Genomic DNA, 26,663 nt, shown 5'->3' with positions numbered 1-26,663 from the left:
TCTGAGTATCTTAATCAAATGTTTCAAGAGCTTAATCAAAAACTCAAAAAGCATAAATGTTTAATCTACAAAGTCTAAAATGAGAGATCTAATTCTAATTTTCTCAATAAAAATTGTGTGCATCATAAGTCAACTGACATACTGTTGTGTGTTTCAGTGTTATACATCTTCCGACCAAAAAAATATTACAACATAAAATATGAGAATTTCAAAATGATTAAGCAAGAATTTCAAAATGATACCGTCTTGCAACCACATAAAGTTAAAAAATAAAAAATGTGACCGGAATATCGAAATGCTTGACTCACTTCATTTAATTTTTATTAGTTTTATAGTGAACTCTAATGCATGAAAAACCACTATAAAAGCAGCATGAAACATCTCACTTTGATACCATCACTTTCCTCACCAAGTAGAGAGAAAAATATTGCATAGCATCCCAGTACTAGTTAAATTAATGGACTCGTTAACACTTCCAAAGCTTCCTACCATCGATTTCTCCGTCGATGTCTTGAAGTCTGGCTCAAGTTCTTGGCTGTCGACCTCCCAAAAAGTCCGGTATGCACTCGAAGAGTACGGTGGCTTCGTGGCGCAGTACGATCAAATTTCTGAACAACTTCTGAACGATATCTTTGGCCAGGCCAAAGATTTGTTTGAGGTTCCTTTGGAAAACAAAGTGAAGAGCGTTAGTAAAGAACCATATCGTGGGTATATTGGACCGAACCACCTTATGCCACTCTATGAAGGTATCGCCATTGATAATGTCACATCTCCAGAAGAAACTCAGAAGTTCAAAAATCTCATGTGGCCCGATGGAAAGAGCAATTTCTGGTAAGTATTTCTAGTTTTCTTTTCCTATTTCTATTAGATTTAAATATTACTCTACAGCCAAATTGTCAACTTTCTAAACTATGATAGTGTGAAATAATCATCTCCGGCCTAATCCATCAAATCAGGAAATCCGTGCTATTGAAATTTGATCAAACGGCTGAAGTTATTAGAACTTTTAAAGTAACCTCATGTTTGTAGCCGTTGAATTAAATTTCAATGATGCGGATTTTCTGATTTGGTGGATTAGGAGGAAAGGATCCAAATAGGATCCTGTTCTGTGTCTAACAATATGTTTATAGGACTGCTAGTTGAAACGTTTCATTTTTATTCTCAAAAAAAAAAAAAAAAAAAAAAAAAAAACCGTTTATTTTTTTTAGGCCAGAGCGCTTGTGGCTGCATCTCGCAAAAAAGTTAAAAATGATTCTAGCTTATAAAAGCGCTTAAAAGTGTGACCTGAATAAACCAAATGTTGAATTTCTTATATATATATATATATTATACATACGTATCATTTTTTTTCTTGTTTTTTCGCAGTGAAACTACAGATTCATTTGCCCAATTACTATCAGAGTTGGAGCACAAAGTGGAACAAATGCTATTCGAAAGCTATGGAGCAGAAAAGCAGTACGAGTCTGTTGCTAGTGCCAACAGCCACCTTCTTAGATTCCTCAAGTATAACAAACCAGAGGAAGCTGATCGTACAACCTTGAGATTTGCGAGCCATACAGACAAGAACTTCACCACCATCGTCGTTCAGCACGACGTTGGTGGTTTGGAGGTTAAAACAAAGGATGGTGTTTGGATTAGCGTTGAGTCGGTACCTTCACAGTTCGTGTTCTTGGCCGGTGATGGATTGCAGGTTTGTCCTATTCCCATATAATTAAATACCTTCAACTACTTAGTTTTCAATTACCTTACACTAGTACTACCGTCGGCTGTTACTCCCTCCTCCTTGCCCGCGGATACTTCTATGAAGATTCTAAAAAACGTTAGGCGCTAGTCGGGCAAATGGCAAGGTCTAGGCGCATTTATGTAAATTTATTGTATATCTTATAATAAGTATCTATTTACACTTACAAAAGAAAAACTGTACTTGTATGGATAATTAAAAAAATGATAAAATGCAAAAAATAGAAGTAGAAAAATACACAAAATACATCCATCCAACAAGTTCAATATTTAAAAAGCAGTAAGCATATAATTATAATGAGGAGTATTCTTGGATGATAGACTAAATTCTTTTTGTTCATGATCTTTGCATTAGATTGGACACACACTAGAAGTAATGATCTAATTGGTTATTTTGACTTGGTTCGATAAGGTATGGAGCAACGATAGAATAAAAGCTTGTCATCATCGAGTGAAGCATTGTGGAGACAAGACGAGGTACTCACTAGGGTTGTTTACATTCAACAACGGAATAATACAAGTACCACAAGAACTGGTGGACGAGAGGCACCCACTGCTCTATAACCCACTTGACAGTCTTGAGTATATAAGGTTTTACAGTAGGGGTGAGGCCAGGAACTCAGTCTCTCCTGTCAATACCTTTTGCGGTGTTACAAATTCTGCAGCTTAATCTGCAGGACTGAGGAGGACTCAAACTTGATGCTGGATAAAAATATTATGGAAAAAAATAATACTGCGGTGTTAATAACTAATAAATGTACTATCAAGCAGGAATCTTTGTTGTTAATTACTTAGTGTCCAGGTGCATTAGCATGTGCTTAAGTTGTGGGATTTCACGGCTGCTTCCTTCCAAGCCCAGAACACTCCAACTATCTATGTGTAATAAAGCATTCAACTTTGGTTTTATTCCATTCCAAGAATTATTGTATGGTTGAGCACGGTTCCCCGTGACGAGAACATTTCACATGCCCATTTTACTTTTCACACACTTTTTAAATTTTCAAGCGTCAGATTCAATGAATTGAAGAAGATCAATGACCAAAAATTTAACAAGGGGCTGTGAGAAATAAAACTGGATGTGTGAATATCACTATCCCAAGCAAAAATACTTTATATATATGATATTAGATTTAGTTTGCAAGGACCCCTTTGAAATCGAATTTTTCGTGATATGTATATGTAATGTCCTTTTTTAAAGGGAGTTTTAACGAAACACTTCTGGTATTGTTCACTTTTAACGAAAATGACATTTTTACTCTAAAAAGTCACTTATGGTACTATTCACTTACAACACATTTTTGTTCTTTTGATTAAAACTCAAAAATTTCAAACTATTTTCATTAGTTTTCTTTTTTTTTAAAGGGCAATGTCACTCGAAAGAAAGAACAAAATAATTCTATTAGAATTTGGTGTACAATGAAACGACCTGTAAAAGCATGGTTTCTGTTTGAATACATTTGTGTATGATGGGAAACGGAGGCCAAAGTGATGATCCAATATGCAAAGAGGATATGGTGGAAGAGCTTGAAGAAATAATTGTACCCATGAGAATTCTATTTTAATTCAAGAAGGGATACGAGTTACAAACTTACAAGTGATCCACCATGAAACTCAAGGTATGGATATAAATTAAGTGAAAAATATGATATGAAAAATCCACAACCGATCAATGTGGAATTAAATTTCAAGATTAACTGAACAAGCAAGTTTGGGGTGCAATAGTCGTCAGTCAAGAAATAATTAAATTATAAAGTTGAATATTCCAATTTTACTTATGATTTTGATTTCATGATTGTAACATCTCGGCACTCCTTAAGTTGAAGAATTTATTTGTGATCAAGCAACTTGTCTACTTATGATCAAATTCAATTCAAGGAGAACTCGAGGTCAAGTTCTTTATAAGTGAAAGGGGTAGGAGTGGATTTGGTTCATTTCGGTTTGGTTTTTTGTCACATCTGAAAATAAAATGAAATTAACTATTCGGTTTGATTTGGTTTTTTCAAAATTTAAATGATAGACCGAATTAATTCGGTTTGGTCCAGTTTGATTTTAATTTTTTTTTATTCATTCTTTATATTTTAATTGGCTTGCCTAAGTGACACACCCCGACCGTGATCGGAGCGTGCTGGCCGTCACCCGAAGGTGACGTAGCCATGTGCACGTGCAGAAGCCAATAAAGTAATAATATAAAAGTACGAATAATTTAAAAACTAGCATACAAGTACTAAACAAGTGCTAGCGCAAGTGAAAGACAATTTCAGAGCAGGTCTACAGCAGTCCAAAAGAAAGTTGCGACATAAGTACACCCAAAGGCGACCCTACGCTGGTGAGTATCTGTCAGAAAAGTCGGGAGAATCCTCTGGGAAAACCACCGAAACTGCTGATCAACTAGAACCTGGAGGGGCGCAAAACAAAAGCGTGAGTGGGCAAAAACAAAGCTCTTTGAAAACCATTTAGCAAAATACATTCTAACCCCTCGCCGTAAAACCTGTATACTTCCCAGAAAATAAACATATAAACGTATGTATAAATATGCCAAACATGCTCAAGGGTATGCCAATCATGCTCAAGATATGCCATGTCGAAACCTCATAATAAAATGTATGTGCTCAGGTATGAATCATATCAATAATATAACATCTGGCAGCCGGAGTCACCTAACGTGACCTGTACGGCTGCATATAGAGCTCAAATCTCAACTCAATAACTGAACCTGCCCACGAGTCGGAACCACCTAAAGTGGTCTGTACGACAGGCCTGGGTGTAACATATATATATACGCTCTAGTGCTACGATCACGTGAAGGCTGTGTGAATAATCGCGGGTCACCTACGAGTCGGAACCACCTAATGTGGTCTGTACGACAGGACTGTGCACCTAACTTGGATCCAAGCTGAGCGTGTGGTGCGGGAGGTGAACATCACGTGAAGGACTGTGCCCTACTCTGGGCGGGAGCACTAACACCGGGGGTGCAGGTTATGAGCTCTCTAATCATCTCAAACCACTACTGAAATGTAAACATGCATACCTCTTACCTGGCACTTACCTGTGCGTCCACGGCACCCAATACGCATATATAAATGTATGCCACTACTAATGCATGTGATGATGCATAAACAATAATAATGTGGTGCATGACATAACATAAATAACCCTTTTAATCAATTTTTGGGAATATAAATGTATATAGGTATATACGGAAAACAAAAGCCCACTCACTGGTATGTGGAAGGGTCGTAGCCCCCCTGCCTCGAGTGCGAACGCTCGTCCTCGGGGTACATGTCACCTATATGCGAAATAACTATAAAAACGTTAACTTTAAAGCACATAACCAACTTCTCATAACAACTTCTCATACATTGCTCAAAATGGACAATTAAATATACCAACGTGCTCTACACAACCTCAGGATCACAACCATATTTTTAAAATAATTTTTGGACCTCTCACGCGCCCCCACGCGCCAAAATAGGCATGGACCTACCCGCCCCCACGCGCGGCCACGTGCCATGCACACTGACGGTGTCAATTGACGCCGTTAGGAATATTCCGTTAAAATTCCGGAATATTTCGTTAAACTTAACCGGATACCGTTACTGCCGTTAGGAATATTCCGTTAAAATTAACGGAATATTCCTGTTTCTTCTCCGGCCTACCCTCGCCGGACTCCGGTCACCGGAAAACTGGGAAAACTTTAAACTCACTATTCTCCTTCGTTTTTCATCTATTTTTCACGTAATTTATACCAAAATGAAGCCCTAAACATAATCTACCACGTTGGACAAGTTTTAGGGACTAAAAATAATGGGATCAAACTTTCCAAAAATATGAAAATTCGGCCAAACTTACAGTTCGTGGTTCCGACGTCCAATTCCGTCCAACGATACACTCCCAAGCTCCTTGGGACCTCACCAACACATCTACAAGCTTCAAAAGTCCAAAAACTAACTAGATTAATCTTGCATGAACAGTGACTAAAACGGAGCTTGTAAAATCGACGTGAAAACGTCGAAGTCCTTACCTGAAAATGGTACCACTGGACTCCTCTCAGCCTCACGAACTTGATGGTGTACTTGGTTCCCTCGATCTGTTAAGGTTTGAGGGGTTTTGGGGTTTGTCCGTACGTTTTAAGGTGAACGGGAAGGGAGAGAGATGAGAGACAGAGACAGAGAAAGGGTAGAGAGAGACAGTGAATGTGCACGTGTGTGTGTGTGGCCCAACACATGCCACAACACACAAAACAACCAAGAACGTGACGAGAAACGCACTAGGGGTAAAATTGTAATTTCACACGTACGTTTCGATATTTCCGGGACGGGATGTCACACTAGGTTAAAAAAAAAAAAAAAAAAAAAAAAACTGGAAATTGGATGAGGAAAACAACACCAAAGTCGAATCTTAGGGGGGAATCGGAGGAAATGTTGGCTGCTAGTTTATCACAGCATCAAGCTAGCAACAAGAAGACTAAGCCCATGTGAGTGTTACTGTAATGTTTCAAACGTGATGGCGTATTGTGAAAACTTGATAAACTTCAAGGAATATTTATGTAATTAACCTGTTCAAAAAATAATTCCATTAGCATTTGGCGTACAATGAATCGACTTGTAAAAATATGGTTTCCGTTTGGATACATTAGTATGATTAAGGATGGGAAATGGAGGCCAAAGTGATGATCCAATATGCAAAGAGGATATGGAGGAAGAGCTTGAAGAAAAATAATTGTACCCATGAGAATTCTATTTGAATTAATATTCAAAGTGGATTCAATTAATTTCTGTTCGATTTTTTGCCAAGCCGGAAAATAACTGAAATTAGATATTCGGTTTGATTTGATTTTCTCAAATTTTAAACGATAAATCAAATTAATTTGGTTCAATTTATTTTAGTTCGATCTAGTTTGATTTTGGTTTATTTTTATTTATTTTTTTAATATTTTAATTAGCTTGCCAAAAAAAAAGGAAATTGGATGAGGAAAACTACATCAAAGTCGAATCTTAGGGGTGGTCGGAGTAAACGTTGCATGCTCTTTCGTTACAGCATCAAGCTAGCAACAAGACTAAGTGAGTGTTATTGTAATGTCTCAAATGTGAAAATGTTTTGTGAAAATTCGATAAACTTTGAAGAATATTTATGTAATAAACTGTTAAAAAAATATTACGAAATATTTATGCACTCATTGCAAAGTTGCTTATTGTGACATCCCACATCGCTCAGGAGAGTGATTCTTATATGTATATTTTCATCCCTACCTAGCACGAGGCCTTTTGGGAGCTCACTGGCTTCGGGTTCCATCGGAACTCCGAAGTTAAGCAAGTAGTGCGCGAGAGCACTCTCAGGATGGGTGACCCATTGGGAAGTTCTCGTGTGAGTTCCCAGAAACAAAACCATATGGGTGACCCATTGGGAAGTTCTCGTGTGAGTTCCCAGAAACAAAACCATGATGACGTGATGGGGCTCAAAAAGGACAATATCGTGCTACGGTGGTGGAGCGGGCCCGGGAAGTGGTCCCGCCGAGGTCGGGATGTGACACTTATGACAACGAAAAAGTCTTAAAATAAGTTAGAATCAACTAAATATAAAATGAGAAAATTTTTAATGTGTTATATGAACTTATACAGTTATTTCATTCTATCTTATAAACTAAAATTTTAAACGAAATGTCATATCAACTTTCCAAAAATAATAATTTGCCATTTTGCTCTAACTAAGTTATTTGTTCAAAATTAAGTCATGTTGTTCAAGATATTTTGAACTTTTGACCTTCTTTCAATTTCATTTCATTGCTCGCCACGAGCATTCAATTAGAAAATCAATTCCGAGCTTGAAATTTTCCATTGTTTTAGAGGATAATTATATTTTAAGAACATGTGTAATAGTTTACGAGAACTATATTGTTCAGCATGTCGTTGTCTTATGTTTAATGAAGCCTTGGTGCCCGGCATGTCATCGGTTATTAGTCACCAACACGAGTTCCTACTTTGACAATTTATTTCAATATAATTCAAAAATGTCAGTTTTGTTGTGACCTAAATCGAATCGAAGAAAATTTAACTAAAATTATAGAATTACGAATTTCTTTTGTAAAGTACTTCGAAGTATACGATACTTTTGAGTTTTAACTATTAAATATTAAAAAAAATATATTATATATATATATATATATATATATATATATATAATGTTAAAATCTAACGATTAAAAGATTTGGAGTATTCTATTCTGAGCATCATAATTTTTTTTGTCAAATTGGTTATTTATGTTTCTAACTAATTGGAACGATTTATATTTGTGTTAGCATGTAATGCATCTTCAAGTTCTTGTCAAGTAATGTTCAGCACAAACCTAACGTACAATGACCGAAATGTGCTGCAGATAAGGATTGTTTGACAAAAATGATAATCTTAGGCTTTTTACAGTAGGCCAAAAAAAGTGAGTGCGATACTAATATATTGTCATCATAAGAATCATACTCCTACGATATGATGAAATATTTGAGTGTGATATCAATATATTAAACTTATGAGCGTGATATCAATATATTGTACTCACACTTGCGTAAGAGTAGATAAATATCAAACTCAGGTTGTCTAATCCATATATTTAGTTTTCACACTCACTCAAACTATTATGGAAAGTCTTATCACAATTTGCGTACCACCTTTTTAATAAAGGTAAAACCTGCTTGTATTGGTGAGATCTATATCTATTAAAAATGTGATACAAATGTGGTAAATGCAGTATTACTCAGACGAGTCATGTTTTCATCCTACAAAACTATAATTTATAAGAATGCAAGACTCCACAGCCCTGTACAAGTTATGTGTAGACTTATGTTTTTACCATATGTTTTTTATTCGAGCCTTCCGAGATTATCTATTTCTATTATACTTTTATGCGGAAATGGAAGCAAATTCCAACAAAATACCAAATATCAATGTTGGAGGCGAAAACAAAGAAGTAAACAATCTCAAAATAAGAACATGAGATTTAACGTGGTTCGGCTAAAGCCTACGTTCATGGGCAAAGCACGACCATGAATTTCACTAAACAAACGGAAATTACAAAAGAGTGGTAAAACTCTCACAACCCAAATCCCACAATTACAACCATAAACGAAATGAGTAGAGAATCCAATAACAAACAAAAAAGATTTCGCAAATTGTAATTGCCAAGCGAATGAGCCATAAATTACCATACTCAAGACCTTAAACGGTGACCTCCACCCAAAGCTCAACCAGAGAAAACTTTCTAAACTAATGGTGAGGCACACAAAATAAACTAACTTTAAGCTCCTACTTAGAGTGCATAAGACTTAGCTTAGAATTCTAATTCTAATTGAAAGCAAATCCAAATCCTAATCAAATAGGTGATTGACAAAATCTCTCCACCAAGCAAAGAATCCAACTAAAAAAGTCAAATTCAAACCCAAATAGGACACCATTACAAAATACGTAACAGAAACCCAATTTTTACATAACTACACATTTTTTTTCCTTTACCTTTACTTACTGAACATTTTGAAGATGAAGAATGCCGAGCATATGGGTTTCAGACTTTACAAATAATAATGTGCTACTTTAACCAAGTTTAGTATAAAGGGGGTTGAGCTGATTTGCGTTAGCATTCACCGCACCGTCACGGGGCCGTCTTGTTTCATCTTGATGAGACTGCTCTCAATGTTTCGCAACACTGGTTTATAGCTGCAACGCGTCGGATGAAATTGATGTTAGCACGAAACTTACAAGAAAATGGAGGGCGGGAAAGAGGGAGTGGGAGCTTACAGGCATGCAAGCCCATTGTATGCTTGGGTGGCTTGTTGGAGTCGTGCAGAGACCTGCAATACTTCATCGGATAATGCCTCTGCTCTCCTCTGTTCTTTCGCGAGTTGATCCTACAAACAAAAACACAAAGGAAATTCAAAAAACGATGCCAATTAATGAAAGCTAAGTAATCCCCATCCTCAATCTTTAACAAAACAAAGCACCATGGAAAGTTTCAAACAATAGAAGTTTTTTCATACCAAAAAACGAAACTATGAAATAAACGTTTTTTCTGCTAACAGACTAACCAGTGTCATTGGCCCTGCCATCATGGGATTCTGACAATCCCTTGGCCCGGTGTTCTCAACTTATCCAAAGTTCAACGGAGCTCTTCGTTATGCTTAAGACAGTCTTTCACCTGCAAATTCACATGCCAAAAAATTAGACGTTTTACGAAAAGAAAAAAGGCATAGTAAAGCGTAAGCTCTCCATGTCCTGTTGGCAATTGTTTCAGTCTATCTAAGGAGAACAAAAGCAAGAAATTATTACAAAAATGAATACAGGGTAAGCATGCAGATAGCCAACATTCTGTTAATATTCACTGCTTGCTGATAAGAATTCGAGAGATCAGAATTTTCCTCGAAAAGCCTTTCCCTGAAGATTGGGAATCAATCTGCCACCATGTACAAAAAGTGAGTTTGCTGTCAAAAGACAAAACCACCACCAAAGCAAAGTTTCTTATTGGAGTTATGAAAGAGAAAGTGTTGCAAGGATAACCTCTATCAAAAGTTTTTGTCTACTGCTTTCCAATTTCTCAATCACTACCGCCATGTCATGCAACTGCTGCTCAAGTTTCTCCTTGTCTTCCTGGACATTAATGCATTAACCCGTAAATAAATTTATCAAGGGACAACAAGAAAGAGAGGAGGTGGAACTAATGAGCCACACTCATAATATGTAATGGACTAATAGTACAGTGCCTCCTGAGAGGAACTCATTACATTCCTGCCTCCTTGTTTCCCTCCCTATTTTCTTTGGCAAGGGATATAGGTTATGGATCTAAACATGGGTATATAGGAAGTATGCATATTGCGATGAACATAAAAATGAGAAGAAAAGCTATGATGGAAGCAGTTTTGGAATCCCTGTCCTGTTAGAGGAAAAAGTCAAGCCAACAACGACCGATTCATTTACTTTTCTTGATCAACAGTGTTTTAGGTACAATTATTCCTTTTGTTCCACATCACTACGTGCACCCCAAGATTTATAAGAGGCTTCCTAAAGTCCCCACCCTATTTGTACCTTGAAATCTGAAAAGAGTTTCTCTGAAATTCCTTATGTTGTTGAAATGTATATTTGGTAGATTTGGTACCTGAAGCCTTTCTGGACATATCTGCAAGTTTTTCTTCCAATTCTTGCTTTTCAGATGTAAGTGTCGATGCCTGTGCTTGCTCCTCTGCTAATTGTTGTCGCTCTTGTTGCCTCAAGTGACTCTTGCTACAATAAATTTACCACAGTTAGACACCTATAAACAAACACCAGATGTGAAACTACAAAAATTCCAATAAACAAATTATCACCTGCAACGCAGATTTTAAGCTAGCTGACTCCTTTTCTAACATTTGTATCTGATCTGGTGAATTAGAAATTGAGTTCATTGCACCAAGTGAACCACTCATTGCTTGTTGCTGTAACATATTCAGTTCTGCTCTCAAAGCGGCTGTGTCTTCCTCAGCCTGTTGCAAGACAAAGAGTGAGAAAACCATACAAATCTGTTGTTCCAGAGAGATCCAATAGAGAAACTAACTGCATACTTGATACTATTCTTCCTCTGCATCCTCTAACCGTTTCTTGAGCGTACGAAGCTGTGCTGAAAGATCGTCCTACACTAAGAAATCAAATTTTGACAGTGAAACAAAATAGAGAGAACCAAGTGAGATGAAACACCGACTAACATATAGATGGTCAGTAACCGTGCAACAACTGCCGCATCTTTCTCCATTGCAACATCTTTGAGAGCTTTTCTCAATGAAGGTACAGTGTTTTTCTCCTGCAATTTACAGCGAAGTGTAAATGAGAACAGGCTGAAAAAGTTAACGAGTAAAGCCCTTTTCTTTCCAATAGTTGTACATTCATTGTGAATCAATATCTCTAACAAATAACGGAATTACTGGCAGCGAAAAATTTATACGGACCCTGAAATGAAAACAAGACAGCAAAATATGGAAGACATAATCTTTACTGAAAGAAAAATGCAAAGAGATTTAAAAGGTGCTACATCTACCGGATCATCCAGACGTTTTTGCAGCACATCGCCCCCAGCTTCCTTTGTTTCAAGCTGAAACATCAAGTGGGTAAAATAATTATACACCATAAAATTGATCATCACCGAAAACTAACATCTTCGTAAAATGCAAACGAAGAATTAAACAAACAAACCACAGAAACAGAAGTCCTACCATGGAAGCCAAGTTTTTGTTTTGCTCCTCCAATTCCGCATTCTTCTTCTCCAAGTTCTTTATCTGAGCAACCAAAACACTTACGTCGCTCTGCACCAGCAATCATATTTACATGAGAATTTAAACTGAAATTGTCTCAGCAACCAAACATAAAACTCAAAAAACAAATTTCAGAAAAAAAAAAATTCTTTTCTCAACAAATAATGAATCCAGAAATCAGCTCCTACCTCAGAGAGTCGATTCGCGCTCTCCGATTTTCACATTCCTACATTATCTGCGCAATAAAAAACTTCATCAGAAGCATAAAAATATCAAATTCAACCGAAAACATTATCGAAAATAGATGACGAACCGATAGGGATGGAGGCTTTGCTGAGATCAGGTCCGGACGAAGTTTTGCTCAATTTTTCTGCAGCTCGCTTTTGGCCAATTTCTTCCAACTGATAGAAATTTAAATGAAATGAACAAAATTGAAGGAGAATATTTAATTTCGGATTCAAATATTCAATAGGAAAAGGAAAGCAGACGGTGGCGATGAGATCTGTACCGTTCGTCGGCCGAGAGTTGCGTGGCGGGAGTCCATGGCGGAGCGAAGGCGAGGTAAGGACGGTGATTCCCGTCTCGGCTGCCCTCGCTGCAGCCTCTGCATGGCGGTTTCTATGTGTGATGGTTTAGATATGGTAAAGAGAGAGAAAGCGGTGGCTGTGAAGATCGTTTCTAACGGTCAGTAGGCCATTCCGTTATTTCTGTTATGTTTTATTATACAACCGGAAAAAAATAAATTGGTTACGAATATAGCATTTATAAAATTAAATTTAAAATACAAGCAAGAAAATAAAAATTTTATAGTGTCAAAAATATTTTTAATACAAATATATATTCAACAAATTCAGACTAAGATCATTTAAATATCATTAGATTCGTGAGCTAAGTATAATAAAAAAGAAAGTAAAAATTGTAGTAATGGTTTTTTAATTTTAAATTAATTAGAATAATAATCTTTTAACTAAAAATTTATAACAATTAGTCTTTTGACTTATCAAAACGTACTGCTACGGTCATTTTCGTCAACTCCGTTAGAATTTTTATTAAAATGAGTCACGTGTCACACAAATAAAAAAGTAAAGATGAAAAATCAAATGATTAATTTTAACTGAATTGAAGAAATAATCAATCAAAATCAAACTTCAACTTGTTTCCAAGTTAGAAAAATCTCCAAATCTTTCCTCCAATCAATTTGGAGGAGTTTGAGATTACCCTAAGAATTGAATTAACCAGTGATTTCGTCCTGATTCCGTTGTCGTCAACGGAGGCTAAATGCCGTTGCCCCCAATGATTGACGGGAGAAAGTGTGTGACTTGGACCACAAATGACGACTGCGTTTCCATGTAGGTAAAACCCTAATTATTTCAATTCTCAAATCTCTCCCTATTGATTTCATTGACCATTTCTAAAGCTTGAGATCCCTAGAGAGAGGGAGCCCCGTCATCAAAAGCTCTACTTTTCTCTCAGATTCTCAGGTACTCCTTCATCGTTCCCAATTGATCTCTCTTCCTTCGTTTTGTTTTTCGATATTTTTATTGGGTTTTTTGGATTCTTTGATTTGCTTTTTGAAGTGGGTATTATGATCTTTGTGTTCATTTTTGTTATATGATTGTATTGGATAGTGGTAATATATGGAATTTGAAATTTTGGGTCTGTTAGTTTAATTGGATGTGTTGCAAAGTTGGATGCTTGGTGTTCAACTGGGGTTGAGATGATTGATTCTTCTCGAATCAGAAAGCGGCCCGAATTTCAGGTTTTTGGGTTCTTGATGCAGCACATAGAGGCATTAGATTGTAGAAAAAAAATAGTTATTACCATTTTTCGGGGTCCAACACGATGGAAGGGTTAGGGAAGTTAGTTTTAAGGTGGCTCTTGATGAAATTCCAAGGTTTCTAATTTTTCTACATAGAATGGAAGGATTAGACTGTTCTTCCTTCATCCAATAACTAAATGCGTAACGGTCATACACATGGTTGCACACACAGTGAAACCAAGCTAACTGAACCCGAGAATATCTAAGCTAAACAATTCCGTACTAGTAACTAAACTCAGAGAATTTAATTAAAGCTTAATTAAAGTTGTTGCATCAGTTATACCAGTTATACCAGTCGACCATTGCCAATTAGCTTCTGCTGAAGTGGTCTTTGAGCTGGAATATGACTTAGCTCTGAGCAGCTTTGGGCCAGCTCGATCTTCTGTGTGCTCGCTTGCGCAGCTGCTTTGTTTTGCTGTAAGTTGACGTAGCACTCTAATATCCTGAGCTTGCTTAATATATGTAAATAGGCCTCGATTTAGCTATAAAACTGAAATGCGTCATCTGCTTTTAAAATCAATGACTGCACATTAAACAGAGGAAAAGACATTATCTAATACAATCTTATAATGTGCAATGAAAACCATTTGGGAGTGGTGCAATGTTATTGAGTGAACTACATGGACAAGGGGAATGTAAAACAGATACGATGAGGATGCAGATTGTTGTGTCATTGCGGTGAGTTGATGCACAGTTGTAGCCTGAGATGGATTTGGATAGTCAAGTAATCCTTGGAGCTGATGCTAATAATTTAGCGTTTGAAACTAACTTCTAATAGTTTCGTATTTGAAACCAACAATTTTTCTGAATCTCGAGTTCCGAATGTCCAAAAGATCAATTTTTTTTTTTACTTTATGTAAACTTCATAACATAACATATGACTTATCATCTCTGAATGAACGCGATTAATCAATCATATTACTGAATCTCTTCATCAGATTTTCTTTTCTTTTTAAAGAAATTAACACCGCCACTTTTCTGAAGCAGATGGAACATGAGAAGGTACCCTTTACGAGAACAGAGTCTCAGGAAATTGAGATCCCAATAGTCTCTGAAGGTATTGATGCTCTTCCTGTGCCACCACAGGTGCCTCGCTCCTTGTGTGTCTGTGTTTTCTCCAAAAGCGAGCACTGTAGTTTGGATTCGAAACAGCGGTCAAAGTCAGCTACAAAACTTTCTGTACTCGTTGTTGCATCTCTCATGTTTATGGTTGTTGAAATTATTGGTGGTGTCAAAGCCAACAGCCTTGCAGTACTCACAGATGCAGCCCACTTGCTCACTGATGTTGTTGGATTCTCCATTGCTCTTTTCACAGTAAAGGCTTCAGGTTGGGAGGCAACATCGTACCAGTCTTTCGGATATCACCGTCTTGAGGTTTTGAGTGCCCTTTTCTCTGTGCAGCTCATATGGCTGGTCTCTGGGATCTTGATCTATGAAGCAGTTGACAGGATCGTTCACACTAAGGAAAAGGTGAACGGGTTACTCATGTTTTCAGTTGCCGCATTTGGGTTTCTTGTCAACTTAATCATGGTCGTGTGGCTTGGTCACGACCACACCCATCATGCATGTGGAGGCTTAGGTCATGATCATCATCAAGTTCATACTCACGATCATCATCATGGCCATAATCACGATCATCATCATGGTCATGATTATCAGGAGGAAGAAAGTGCAATAATGGAGGACGATAAAACGAGTCTGGTGTCATCCACTTCTCCAGAAAAGACTAAAATATTAAACATAAATATCCAGGGAGCTTACTTGCATGTCATCGCCGATATGATTCAGTCCGTTGGGGTGATGGCCGCTGGAGGCATCATATGGGCAAGGCCAGATTGGTTAGTAGTTGATCTCATCTGCACACTCATATTTTCTGTTTTTGCTGTTAGCACAACTATATCGATGCTTAAAAATATATATGGGATATTGATGGAGAGAACGCCAAGCGAGATTGATATCGCCGGGCTAGAAAAAGGCATCAAGTGCATCAAAGGAGTTCGGGATGTTCACGACCTACACGTTTGGGCGCTAACGGTTGGAAAAACTGTGTTGTCTTGCCATGTAACGTCCGAGCCTGCCGTAAGCTCTAGTCAGATAATTGACAAGATTAGGGATTACTGTGAAAGTACTTACAGAATACATCATGTAACTATACAGATTGAACAGTAGACTACAGATTCAAACCATCATTTTGTTTGATATTATTAAATCCTACCCTTTCCCACTTTAAAAGTTTAGCACTAATCATGTTGACTTCTTGGGCAAGCGATTAAAATTTACGCATCCGGATGTCCCAAAGAATTCCATACGTTTTACCACAGTGGCGGAAAAACAATCATGCTTATGCACCCTGATGTTGGTTCGATTCCCACTGACTTCCCTCCCGCCTAACAAAAAACCCTAATCCTAATCCTTATCGATTCAACGTTCCAAGGCTAGTTCACGAACTGTGCAATCCCATAAAAATACATGCACGGTGAAAATGCCAGCACCAGGAGAAACCACAAGCGATCCCAAGAGTGAAGGCAACAGAAAGAAAAGGGAAGGCTGCAGAAATGAGTCTATAGCGATATGACAGCGGGCATCGAAGCTTTTAATAAAATGGAAGAAGCAACTGAGAAACGAAACTCGAAAATCCAACTCCGAACAAACAAGGCTTCTTCTGTTCCATTGATTCTTTAATTTGAGATGCCAAGTTCCACCAAACATTCCAAATTTCAGTAGTTACACTTGATAAAAAGCAAACATATAACAAATGGTGAATCAGAAGTAAAAGCGGGCACTCAAAATGTATCAATACTACTGTCATTTTAATTTTCACAAAGCTTCCTTATCACAACTCGATGAATTAAACCTGTATTCTACATGCCTCCCTGTCACCCGAAAAAAAGAAACTCAAAAGAGAAAAATCAAAAGGGCTGGCAACCAGCAAATAATTTCCCCAACTCTCCCTAGGTGTCATCTTTTATGTCGAGCAGCAACCTCTCTTCGTATTCCCAGAAGCATCACCAACGTTGATGGTGGTTCCTTGACCAGGTAGGGTAGTTGAGACTGTTTCTTGGGCTGCCAGTGCTTTTTTGCTGACGATATGGTAGATCTCGGTTAGAATAGTTTGAAATGCTTTCTCAATGTTGGTTGCTTCCAGTGCAGATGTCTCGAGAAATGAGAGACCTTCCCTCTCAGCCAACGACTGACCATCGTCCTCTGAAACAGCTCTGAGATGGTTCAAGTCAGACTTGTTTCCTGTCATCATGATAACAATGTTCGAATCTGCATGGTCCCTCAACTCACGGAGCCACCTTTGGACATTCTCAAAAGTTGGTCGCTTAGTTATGTCGTAGACAAGGAAAGCACCCACTGCCCCTCTATAGTAAGCACTGGTGATAGCACGGTATCGCTCCTGACCTGCTGTATCCCAGATCTGTGCCTTCACAGTCTTTCCCTCAACCTGTAATTTCAGAAAAGGAAGAGTGTAAGCATTACATCAGATTGTAAGCCATAATTTGTAAACAGACTTATTTCTACTCATCAACATATTGAACGGTATGCTACAATGACAAGTGACAACTGCATGTTTGAAACTTGTAAACATGCTCTGGGACCAGTGGTCCAGTCGACACCTTTCATATTTCTGGAGAAACTTCACAATCAATCGAGCCATGATGTTTCAATTCTCAGTTGTTTGTACAACCGGGGAAGAAAATCTAGTTCTTTCTTCAACCATGCCATATTCATATAGTTGAGCAACTTATCTGGCAAAACCACATTCATATAGTTGCCTACATATACAAAATTCAATCAATAGGCAGTAGACACGCATAAGAAATCTAACTAACCAACGGTCTTTAAAAACGATAATATAGGGTAGTTAGTACAACAACAACAACAACAAAGCCTTTTCCCACTAAGTGGGGTTGGCTATATGAATCCTAGAATGCCATTGCGCTCGGTTCTGTGTCGTGTGGGCAGTTAGTTAGTAGTTGCGTTTAATTAAGAATCAAACTTAAGCGTCAACATGTAAGTGCTCAATAATCAACTCGTCTTTCTTGAACTCTGCAATCCATCCTTAATGTGTTATATAAACTTAAAGATCAATAACAGCAAAATGATCAAACTCCTGGAGACAGAATCTACCAGCCAGTTTTAGTGTAAAGTAAATCTCCTGTTCCGTCAAACAAAAAGACGACTGTTTATCCCAACGGTTCATCATGCTTATTTGGCCATGGATAACCACCTAAAAACAAAGTACTAAAAAGAGAATTCGAGCCCGCTTACCAGTCTATTAGTAACAAATTTTTCGATGTACTCCAATTAAACAACGTAAATCCCTAAACAAAATCCAAACAATCATCACAATCTCCAGGCCACCAAACAAAACTTCAACCAAAAATAATTCAAACTCTGAAACCCCCCGAAATTTAAACCGCATAGGATCCAATCCATCACAAACAAATACCTCATCCACTGCGAACAAAATCAAACAATTGAAATACAAATCAACTCTCACACCAAGATTAAATTCAGTAAGCGAACTTGCCTGGAGAGTTCGGGTGGCGAACTCGACTCCGATAGTGGATTTGGACTCCAAGCAGAACTCATTCCTGGTAAATCTAGAGAGAATGTTAGATTTGCCCACACCAGAGTCACCGATCAACACGATCTTGAACAGGTAGTCGTATTCGTGGTCTACTCTACTCGCCATGCCACCCTCTCTCCTCTCCGATCTCCACAACCTATACAAACATATACACACACACAAATTCAAATCCATCAAAAATCACACAAATACACAAACAGATATCTCTCTCTCAGTATAACCTATACATACACAAACAATTATATCTATAGATCTCGCTTACCCGGGGGCGAATCGACCGAGGAGAGAACGCGATCGGAGCGTTCGATCGGAGGAACCGAATGAATTGGAGAGGGAAGCACAGTGGGGGTTTTGGGGAAGGAGAAAATGGGAAGAAACAGAGAACGATGAGGGGACGAGAAGAGAGGGCTTTTGAAAGTTGAAACGGCAAATAAATAGATTCTATTTTTTGGTCGGCGAAACGATGGCGTTTTGGTGACAACTGGGAATTATTGATTCGTCGAGAGTCACACAGTAGACAGCCTGACCTGGCGGGCCGGTGCCAGAGGGATGATTTAATTTTAAATTTTAAAAATTTTTTTTTGTGATTTCCCACGCCGTAATTAATTAGTTAGTTAATTTGGATTTGTTTGCGGTTCGGACAGCCGCCGGAGCTAGAGTGGACGGTTGATTATTTCCAATTATGTGGATAAATTGTACGTGGATGACTTGCGCTAGTTATTTATCTTTTGTTTTCTTAATAATGTTGATGACATTGACAGAGCATGAATTAGGGTTGGTGGATGTCCAATTTTGCTCGATTAGGCTTCAAATTGCAAATTAATGTGTGCAACATCTTGATTCTGATTGATTCATTTTAAGCTCAAGTGATACAAACTAGCTTTTTACCTAGCCTTGCCTACACTACCGGGTTTTATACCTCTTATTTCAATATTGATGATCGATGTGAAATTAATTGCTTCTGTTATCTACAACGTATGACGTAGCTAAATATGATGTATAAGTGTAGAATTGTTTTAGGGAAGAATACATAGCTTAGGCTTTATTTGAGTGTGTGTAAAGTGATGAAAAATATGAATAATGTTTTGAATCATTCCAATAATTTAGTTACGTTTCATCATTGGATGTGTGAGTGAGTAATCATACACTCATGTCAGGTCAAAAATGTAATAATAAAATCATACAATTATTTAGGTGCCTACTCATCAATTTTCTGAATATTGCCACCAAAATCATCACGTTGACTTGTGTATGCATCTATATCTTCATGATTTGGATGGTAAACCAGTATTTCTTTGTACAAAATAAGTATGTAGTTTGACTGGTTAAGAACGTTTACTTTTGTATTTTGAACTTCGAGCTTATGCTTTCAAAATTCGAGTTCCTCATCTCAATATTGCTTATGATCAAAAGTGTTGTTTTTTATTTGAACAAACAATATTATCAATATTAAGGGTGAAGGGGTGAGGGTGGGGTGGGTTAGGCTAAACTTTACAATGAGCTGGCAATAATGTGGGTCAAATTTATCTTTTGTGAGAATCGAACTTAAGATCTCTCATTTGCAAGTGAAGAAGAATATCACTATACTGTAATACTAAATGATAAAAAAACATGTTAACTTACAAATAATTCAGATAAATGCTAATGAGACTCTTTTAAAACTAAAACTCTCCATGAACTCTTTGCTACCTCATTTGCACAATGTTTTATAATATTGACACAAAAATTAACCGTGAATGACAGAAAATTCATGAAGCATTTTACTTTGAGAGAGAGTCTCCTTAGCATTTCTCAATAATCCATCCAAAATGCAATCCACTAACACAAATTGAGGATCAAAGTGGAACAACCACTAAAAGTGAGGGGCACAAATTGTAATTAGTTAAGACCATCTCCAAGAGAGATGTCAAATCCTAGGTGGAAATCCATGTAATCAAATTTGAAGTAGAAATGAGCTACAACTGATATGTCAATCCTATGTGGATTGACATATGAGAGCATCTCCAAAGAAGATGTCAAAAGATAAATGTCAAATGTTAATTTGATGGCTGATGTGGCAATATCAGATTTTCTTTTTTTCCAACCAATATATTTCTTTGTGATAAATGATATTTGTAGGATCTATTTTAAAAAAAAAATCAATTAAAGTACATTTTTCAAGATCTATAATTGATGCATTAATAGAACCCACATAATAAAATAATTAAAAAAAATTGATATCACATTTTCTCATATGTCAATTCACATAAGATTAACATATCGGTTTGAGCTCACTCCTACCTTTAAATTTGATTACATGAAATTCCGCCTAGAATTTGCCATCTCTTTTGGAGATGGTATGAGTTTCATATGTCAAATTTGACATATGAGAAAAGATGATGTCAATTTTTTTATAATTATTTTATTACGTGAATCATATTAATGCACCAATTATAGATCTTAAAAAATATATTTTAATTGATTTTTTTTTAAAATGAATCATACAAATATCATTTATAACAAAGAAACATATTGGTTAGGAAAAAAAAAAAAATCTAACATTACCATATCAACTATTAAATTAACATTTCACATTTATTTTTGACATCTCATTTCTTTGAGATGCTCTAAGATCCTATTCGGAACCGATGCCTGGCAAATATTGATGTTGCCCTCCTTCCTACGTTGCTTGCTGCTCCCAGAAAATCCATCCCTCAGCTTCTACTGCAAAGATGAAGAAGGAAGACACAGTGAAGCTGATCAGCGCCGAGGGGTTCGAGTTCGTGATCCACAAAGACGCCGCCATGGTCTCTCAGACCATCCGCAACATGCTCACTTCTCCAGGTATTAGGGTTTAAAATTGATTTTAGTGGAGCAGCAATTTGGGGGTTAGGGGTTGAAATTGCAAGGTGAAATCTTTTTTTTTTATTTTTTTTTATTTTTTTATTTTTATGTTGGTAGGGAGTTTTGCTGAAACGGAGCACGGCGAGGTGACGTTCCCGGAGATCAGCACCACCATTCTTGAGAAGATCTGCAAGTACTTTTACTGGAACCTTCAATATGCCAGGTTCAGATTCTCTCTCTTAATTTATTTTTTGTTTAATTATTTAAATTTTAAATTTATTCGCTTTTGATATAATATTTGAGGTATTTACATGTCAATGCTTAGAAGATTGATGGGTTTCTTCTGAATTGGAATTTATATTGATCAATGTGTAAAGTTAGTGGGGTTAATGTTCTCTAGACTGTCTTGTTGCTAGGCTGTCATTGTAGACCTTACATTCGAACAAAAACGCGGTCACCCAATCAATCGTTTTTGGATCAGCCGCCCAATCAAGGGTTAAAGATTAATAATTTGACATAGTTTGTTTTATAGCATATTAGGTTCCAAGACAGTTTGCTTATATATTTTCCCTCATCCGTCTGTTTGCATTTTGGTTGGTAGACAGTCTAGCATAATATGGGACAGTCTACTAAATACGTGATCGGTCTAGCATAACAGGGGGCAGTCTACCATAGTGCGAAAGAGGGTGTAGCATGTTATCTCATCAACACACTTGCGCCCTACTTGCTAAATTTCATGTTTTTCTTTCCTTTGCTTTATTTTGTGTTGTTTAAGATCTTTCTCAGAACTTGATTTCTTATTGGTAATACTGGATAATTATTAAATCAAATGTGGAGGTCTTGTGACATAACGCAGGGAACATAAAATGACCAAAACAGAGGAGAAAAGACGGTATAAGAAGTAGATTTTCTAGATTCACATGCCTAATCTTTTGGTATCAGGTCTACGTACTTGATTTATTGGTTTTTGTTTGTTCAATAATGGACTTGGAGACGGGACAATCAGAATATTTTGCGTTGTCTGTTGCACCATTTTCTGTTGTGGGCTTTCTTATCAAGATATCGATAGAAGTTTGAATTAACCATGGTTGTTTGTTGGAACTAATGAAATCCAAGTGCTTGATCGGAAGGCCAGTTTTCATTTACACTTGTTTCCCCTATTATTGACTTGTAATTCTACTCTTTTGACAGCGGGAAGCAGACCGAGTTTCCTATTGAACCTGAATTGGTGCTGGAGTTAATGATGGCAGCCAATTATCTCCATACATGATTGCAACATTTCTCTCTCGGGCAACCAGATCGAATTTGACATGTAAGAAAACTTCTTGGAATCTCTTCCTGACACACACTTGCCTGTTTAAATCTTTATTGATCATTTTTCAGTTTGGTTTAAATCACATTTGTTTCTGTTCATGTATTCAGTCGCCTCTAGTGATTGCCGAGGAGGATGTGCGAGGATGATAGTACCCGAGATTCTGAAAGGGCTTGAAGAGCATACGAAATCTGCATTGGTGTTAAGCTCTGGAATCTGCAAATGTAGTGTGTATATATATATGTGACACTGTGGTAGCCAAATTCTTGTAGTTATAAGATATTGTAATATCAAAAAACGGCAGTGATTAGTCTCAATTAGAGAAAACCCGAGTCGAATAGTTTTTATAAGTCTTTTCTGTGTTTACCGTATTCTCAGAGCTGATGCAAGTTAGTTGTGCTTTTTGATGAATGGCATAGCAATCAGCTTCCTCTCGAACGACACCACCCAGTCATCATATTTCACTATTGCAAGGGCCTTTGGTGGACTGCAAGGGCCTCTGATAGAAAGGGAAGTGATATTCGCACAACCTTTGGTTGACTTCAAGGGACCAAAACAAGGGAAAAGCGTGAAAGAGAAATTAGGAGTATGAAATTCACTACCGAAAAGAATCCCTAGTGCTGTATGCCTTTCCAAGTACGAAAATCACTCCCAAACGATTATTACTCTCTAATTGTAAAAACGTGTGCTCTTAAAAGAAATATCGTAGTTCACAACCCAAAAAAATAATTTAATGTTGCCTGAATTGTGGCAAACTTTACTTGGGTCTAATTAGTGATATATTTTTACCACGATGAGTTTCATGGAGAAAGAGTTACGTACAGAGACGAGAATTTATCCCTGGTTGCATGTAAGACTCTCCCATTAATTGTGTGCACGCTTCTTATTCCATAGAAATGAAGAATTAGATTGTGCAGAAAAACTTGGCTTATACTAAAGCTCAGCTGCACATGATATAATGGGTTTGGTGCAGTGATTGCTGTTACTGAGTCCCTCTCTGCATGTCTTCCAGGTTATCCAAAACCAAGCTTTCAATTGCAACAACTTTTAAGTTTATCTGGTGCCTTAATTCAAGAAAAGCCGGATGCATTGATTGAGAGAACAATCTGTCATTAAATAGTCCCAGTATATATTAAGTCCTCGTCGGCCATGAAGTTTTCGAGCACAGAAAAATGGCGAAAAATGGAGCTGTTCTATTGTATTGCGCTTTAGCGCTTCTTATGCTGGGCATGAGCTTGTTATGCAAGGCAACTGATGAGGATAGAAAGGTAAGAATCGTCAGTAAGATTTCAATGGTTCTTTGTTTAAATAGTAAGTTTTTACTTGGATTGGGATGACGATGATGATGCAGGTTCATATTGTGTGCATGGGGTCCCTTCCAGATGGGGAGTTCTCACCGGTGCCTCACCACCCAAGTATTCTGCAAAGAGTTGTCCAGGGAAGGTAGTCGGTCTAGACCTTGAACTTACATTTTTTTGGTCTTTTTAGCCAAAACCTAGTTCTTATCCTCTCTCACTCTCTCAGTTTGCCAGAAAGTTTACTGGTAGTCCGAAGTTACAAAAGGAGTTTCAATGGGTTTGCAGCAAAACTCATTGACAAGGAAAGGAAAAAACTTGCTGGTGAGCACTCTGATATAATTTATTATGTCACTACAAAAGAGTAAAATGGTGTGTCACGAAAACTTTTTATTCTTACAAACTGTGTTGCAGATATGAAGGAAGTAGTCTCCATCTTTTCAAGCAGATCATTCCAACTGCAGACAACAAGATCTTGGGACTTTATGGGTTTAAATGAGAAAATGAATCGAGACATCCTAGTTGAGAGTGATATAATTGTTGGGGTGATTGACACTGGAATTTGGCCGGAATCTGAGAGCTTTAAAGACGAAGTTTTTGGTCCTCCTCCAAAGAGTTGGAAAGGTGCTTGCGAAGGAGGCAAAAATTTTACTTGCAACAAGTAAGTTCCCTCACTTCTCATCTCTCAGTTATTGTAAAAATTTGTGAAAATGCTAACAAAAATTCACTTGCACCGTGCCAAATTTGGTAATGTAGTGTTGCTATAGCCTATGGAAACGGTATTTCGTGCCTATTGGCAGCAACAGGCACGCTTTTGCCTTCGTGTCTTCTGACCAGTTTTCGTGTAGTGTGTACTCACCATTTGGCAGTTGTAACATTGGTACTCGCCTCTGGCCCTCTGCGTATACTAAGATTATATGAAGAGTGAAATGCATATTTTGCAGCAAGCTCATGGGAGCTCGATATTACATATCTGAATCTGGAAGGGATGACATCGGTCATGGAACTCACACAGCCTGTATCGCAGCAGGAAACACTGTTAAGGACGTGAGCTTTTATGGACTAGCAAAAGGCACTGCAAGAGGAGGTGTTCCTGCAGCAAGAATTGCAACATATAAACTTTGTGATCATGATAAAGGGTGCAGTGCAGATTACATCTTGGCTGCTTTTGATGATGCTATTGATGACGGAGTTAACGTCATTACGATTTCATTTGGATCTGGTTTTGTGACTAGTTTTGATGAGGACCCTTTCACAATTGGTGCTTTTCATGCAATGAAAAAAGGGATACTGACCATACAGCCTGCAGGCAATGAAGGGCCTCAAATCGCTACTGTGTCATGCGTAGCACCATGGATATTGACAGTTGCAGCAAGTACCATAGATCGCCATATCATTGACAAAGTTATTCTGGCAAATGGAAAAACACTTGTTGTATGTATCATGTACTTCCTGTCTCCCCGAAATATATTTATACTTGTTTATTTGATTCAGATGTTCCGTTATTATTGATGTTTACATTTTTGCACAAACAGGGGGATTCTATTAACACTTTCACATTAAATGGAACAAGTTTTCCCTTAATACACGGAAAAGATGCTGCAGCGAAAGATTGCACTCGACAGGATGCTGGGTGATTTTTTTGCCCTTTTTAGTGTTTAAGAAGAAGCAATATAATCTATTAGTAAGTAGCTAAAGTACTGTCTTGTTGCATATCAGATTTTGTAAATGTGGTTGCCTGGACAGCGATTCTGTTAAGGGAAAGATAGTGGTATGTGATGCTGGATACGGAGATACAACAGCATAGGATTCTGGTGCACTTGGTTCAATTTTACATGATGACAACAACACAGACGATCTTAGTCAAGTTCCCATATTACCTACAACAATGTTAATGATGGAAGAGCATAATGTGGTCAAATCCTACATAAACTCCACCAGGTATAGATTCGTTCTGGATAATCACAAGGCAATCGCCTTATCGTGAATGTTGTATTTACATGATTGTGTGTTTCTCTTAATTTATTGTGACCCTCGAGCGAAAATACTTAAAAGTGATGCCATAAAAGATCCTTCTGCACCTGCTGTCACTTCCTTCTCCTTGCATGGACCATATCTAATTTTGCCTGATATTATAAAGGACTAGGTTTCTTGCCACCTTCTGGTAAATCTTTCATAAAAATTTCATAGATACGGATAACTGTTGTCTGATGTTTTGCAGCTGGATATCAGTGCCCCGGGGGCTGAAATTTTTGCTGCATATTCACCTAACGCTTCGATCACACAATTGGAAGAAGACAAGAGGCGTGTAAAATACAATATGTTATCTGGAACCTCTGTATCTTGCCCTCATGGTGCTAGTGCAGCTGCATATGTTAAAGCATTCCACCCTGATTGGTCTCCCGCCGCCATCAAATCATTTCGTATGACGACTGGTATATATGTTGTCATGATAACAGAAATTGCTTCATTTTGCACATTATGAATGACAAAATTCTGACATTATCTATTGAATTTTTTGTGTGCATGTAGCTTGGCTAATGAATGATACCAGCAACAACATTTCCACTGGTGCATTTGCTTATGGATCGGGACAGATCAATCCTGTGAAGGCCGTAAACCGGGGGCTTGTGTATGAAGCTTGTGAAGAAGATTACATAACGTTGCTATGCATAATGTATAATGAAGGCAAAGTTGGACTCATATCAGGAGACAACAGCACATGCCAAATTTCACAGAAGAGTTAAAAATGTTGGCCTTCCAAACTCGATCTACAAGGCCAAAAGGGAAGCTCACCTATTCGTACTGTTGAGGTAATG

The 26,663-nt window shown here is 37.5% G+C and overlaps 5 protein-coding genes and 2 pseudogenes across 7 annotated transcripts; 4 read left to right on the top strand and 3 right to left on the bottom strand.

The window, feature by feature from the left end:
* Window positions 1-387: 387 nt before the first annotated feature.
* LOC137715436 (deoxypodophyllotoxin synthase-like) lies at window positions 388-2,651 on the top strand. Its single transcript, XM_068454769.1, has 3 exons — window positions 388-831; window positions 1,366-1,690; window positions 2,153-2,651. The coding sequence occupies exons 1-3, from the start codon at window positions 458-460 to the stop codon at window positions 2,408-2,410; spliced, it is 957 nt and encodes a 318-aa protein (XP_068310870.1). The 5' UTR covers window positions 388-457; the 3' UTR covers window positions 2,411-2,651.
* A 6,299-nt stretch (window positions 2,652-8,950) lies between these two features.
* Window positions 8,951-12,628, bottom strand: LOC137716594 (uncharacterized; annotated as a pseudogene).
* LOC137714257 (uncharacterized) lies at window positions 9,365-11,337 on the bottom strand. Its single transcript, XM_068453510.1, has 6 exons — window positions 11,308-11,337; window positions 11,081-11,236; window positions 10,278-10,367; window positions 10,103-10,173; window positions 9,575-9,631; window positions 9,365-9,440 (listed from the first exon to the last, which is right to left on the bottom strand). The coding sequence occupies exons 1-6, from the start codon at window positions 11,335-11,337 to the stop codon at window positions 9,365-9,367; spliced, it is 480 nt and encodes a 159-aa protein (XP_068309611.1).
* A 586-nt stretch (window positions 12,629-13,214) lies between the features above and the next one.
* Window positions 13,215-16,071, top strand: LOC137714794 (metal tolerance protein B-like). Of its 2 annotated transcripts, XM_068453930.1 has the most exons (3): window positions 13,215-13,479; window positions 14,095-14,234; window positions 14,805-16,071. In XM_068453930.1, exon 3 carries the CDS (start codon window positions 14,805-14,807, stop codon window positions 15,984-15,986), a length of 1,182 nt encoding a protein of 393 aa, XP_068310031.1. In that variant the 5' UTR covers window positions 13,215-13,479; window positions 14,095-14,234; the 3' UTR covers window positions 15,987-16,071. The 2 variants fall into 2 exon arrangements, with proteins under 2 accessions (XP_068310031.1, XP_068310030.1); XM_068453929.1 differs by lacking the exon at window positions 14,095-14,234 and having other exon boundaries at window positions 13,219-13,479.
* A 381-nt stretch (window positions 16,072-16,452) lies between these two features.
* Window positions 16,453-18,791, bottom strand: LOC137714795 (ras-related protein Rab11C). Its single transcript, XM_068453931.1, has 3 exons — window positions 18,677-18,791; window positions 18,355-18,550; window positions 16,453-17,265 (listed from the first exon to the last, which is right to left on the bottom strand). Exons 2-3 carry the CDS (start codon window positions 18,517-18,519, stop codon window positions 16,783-16,785), a joined length of 648 nt encoding a protein of 215 aa, XP_068310032.1. The 5' UTR covers window positions 18,520-18,550; window positions 18,677-18,791; the 3' UTR covers window positions 16,453-16,782.
* Window positions 18,792-20,996: 2,205 nt separating this feature from the next.
* On the top strand, window positions 20,997-22,920 carry LOC137714796 (uncharacterized). 2 transcript variants are annotated; one of them, XM_068453933.1, is made up of 4 exons: window positions 20,997-21,237; window positions 21,355-21,460; window positions 22,429-22,549; window positions 22,670-22,920. In XM_068453933.1, exons 1-3 carry the CDS (start codon window positions 21,126-21,128, stop codon window positions 22,505-22,507), a joined length of 297 nt encoding a protein of 98 aa, XP_068310034.1. In that variant the 5' UTR covers window positions 20,997-21,125; the 3' UTR covers window positions 22,508-22,549; window positions 22,670-22,920. The 2 variants fall into 2 exon arrangements, with proteins under 2 accessions (XP_068310034.1, XP_068310033.1); XM_068453932.1 differs by having other exon boundaries at window positions 20,999-21,237; window positions 22,660-22,920.
* Window positions 22,921-23,721: 801 nt separating this feature from the next.
* LOC137714256 (subtilisin-like protease SBT4.6) lies at window positions 23,722-26,591 on the top strand (annotated as a pseudogene).
* Window positions 26,592-26,663: the final 72 nt, after the last annotated feature.

Source organism: Pyrus communis, chromosome 14 (assembly GCF_963583255.1).
Source record: "Pyrus communis chromosome 14, drPyrComm1.1, whole genome shotgun sequence".
Taxonomy (NCBI): domain Eukaryota; kingdom Viridiplantae; phylum Streptophyta; class Magnoliopsida; order Rosales; family Rosaceae; genus Pyrus; species Pyrus communis.
The sequence above is the reverse complement of the archived record's forward strand: the minus strand, read 5'-3'. Positions and strand labels throughout refer to the sequence as shown.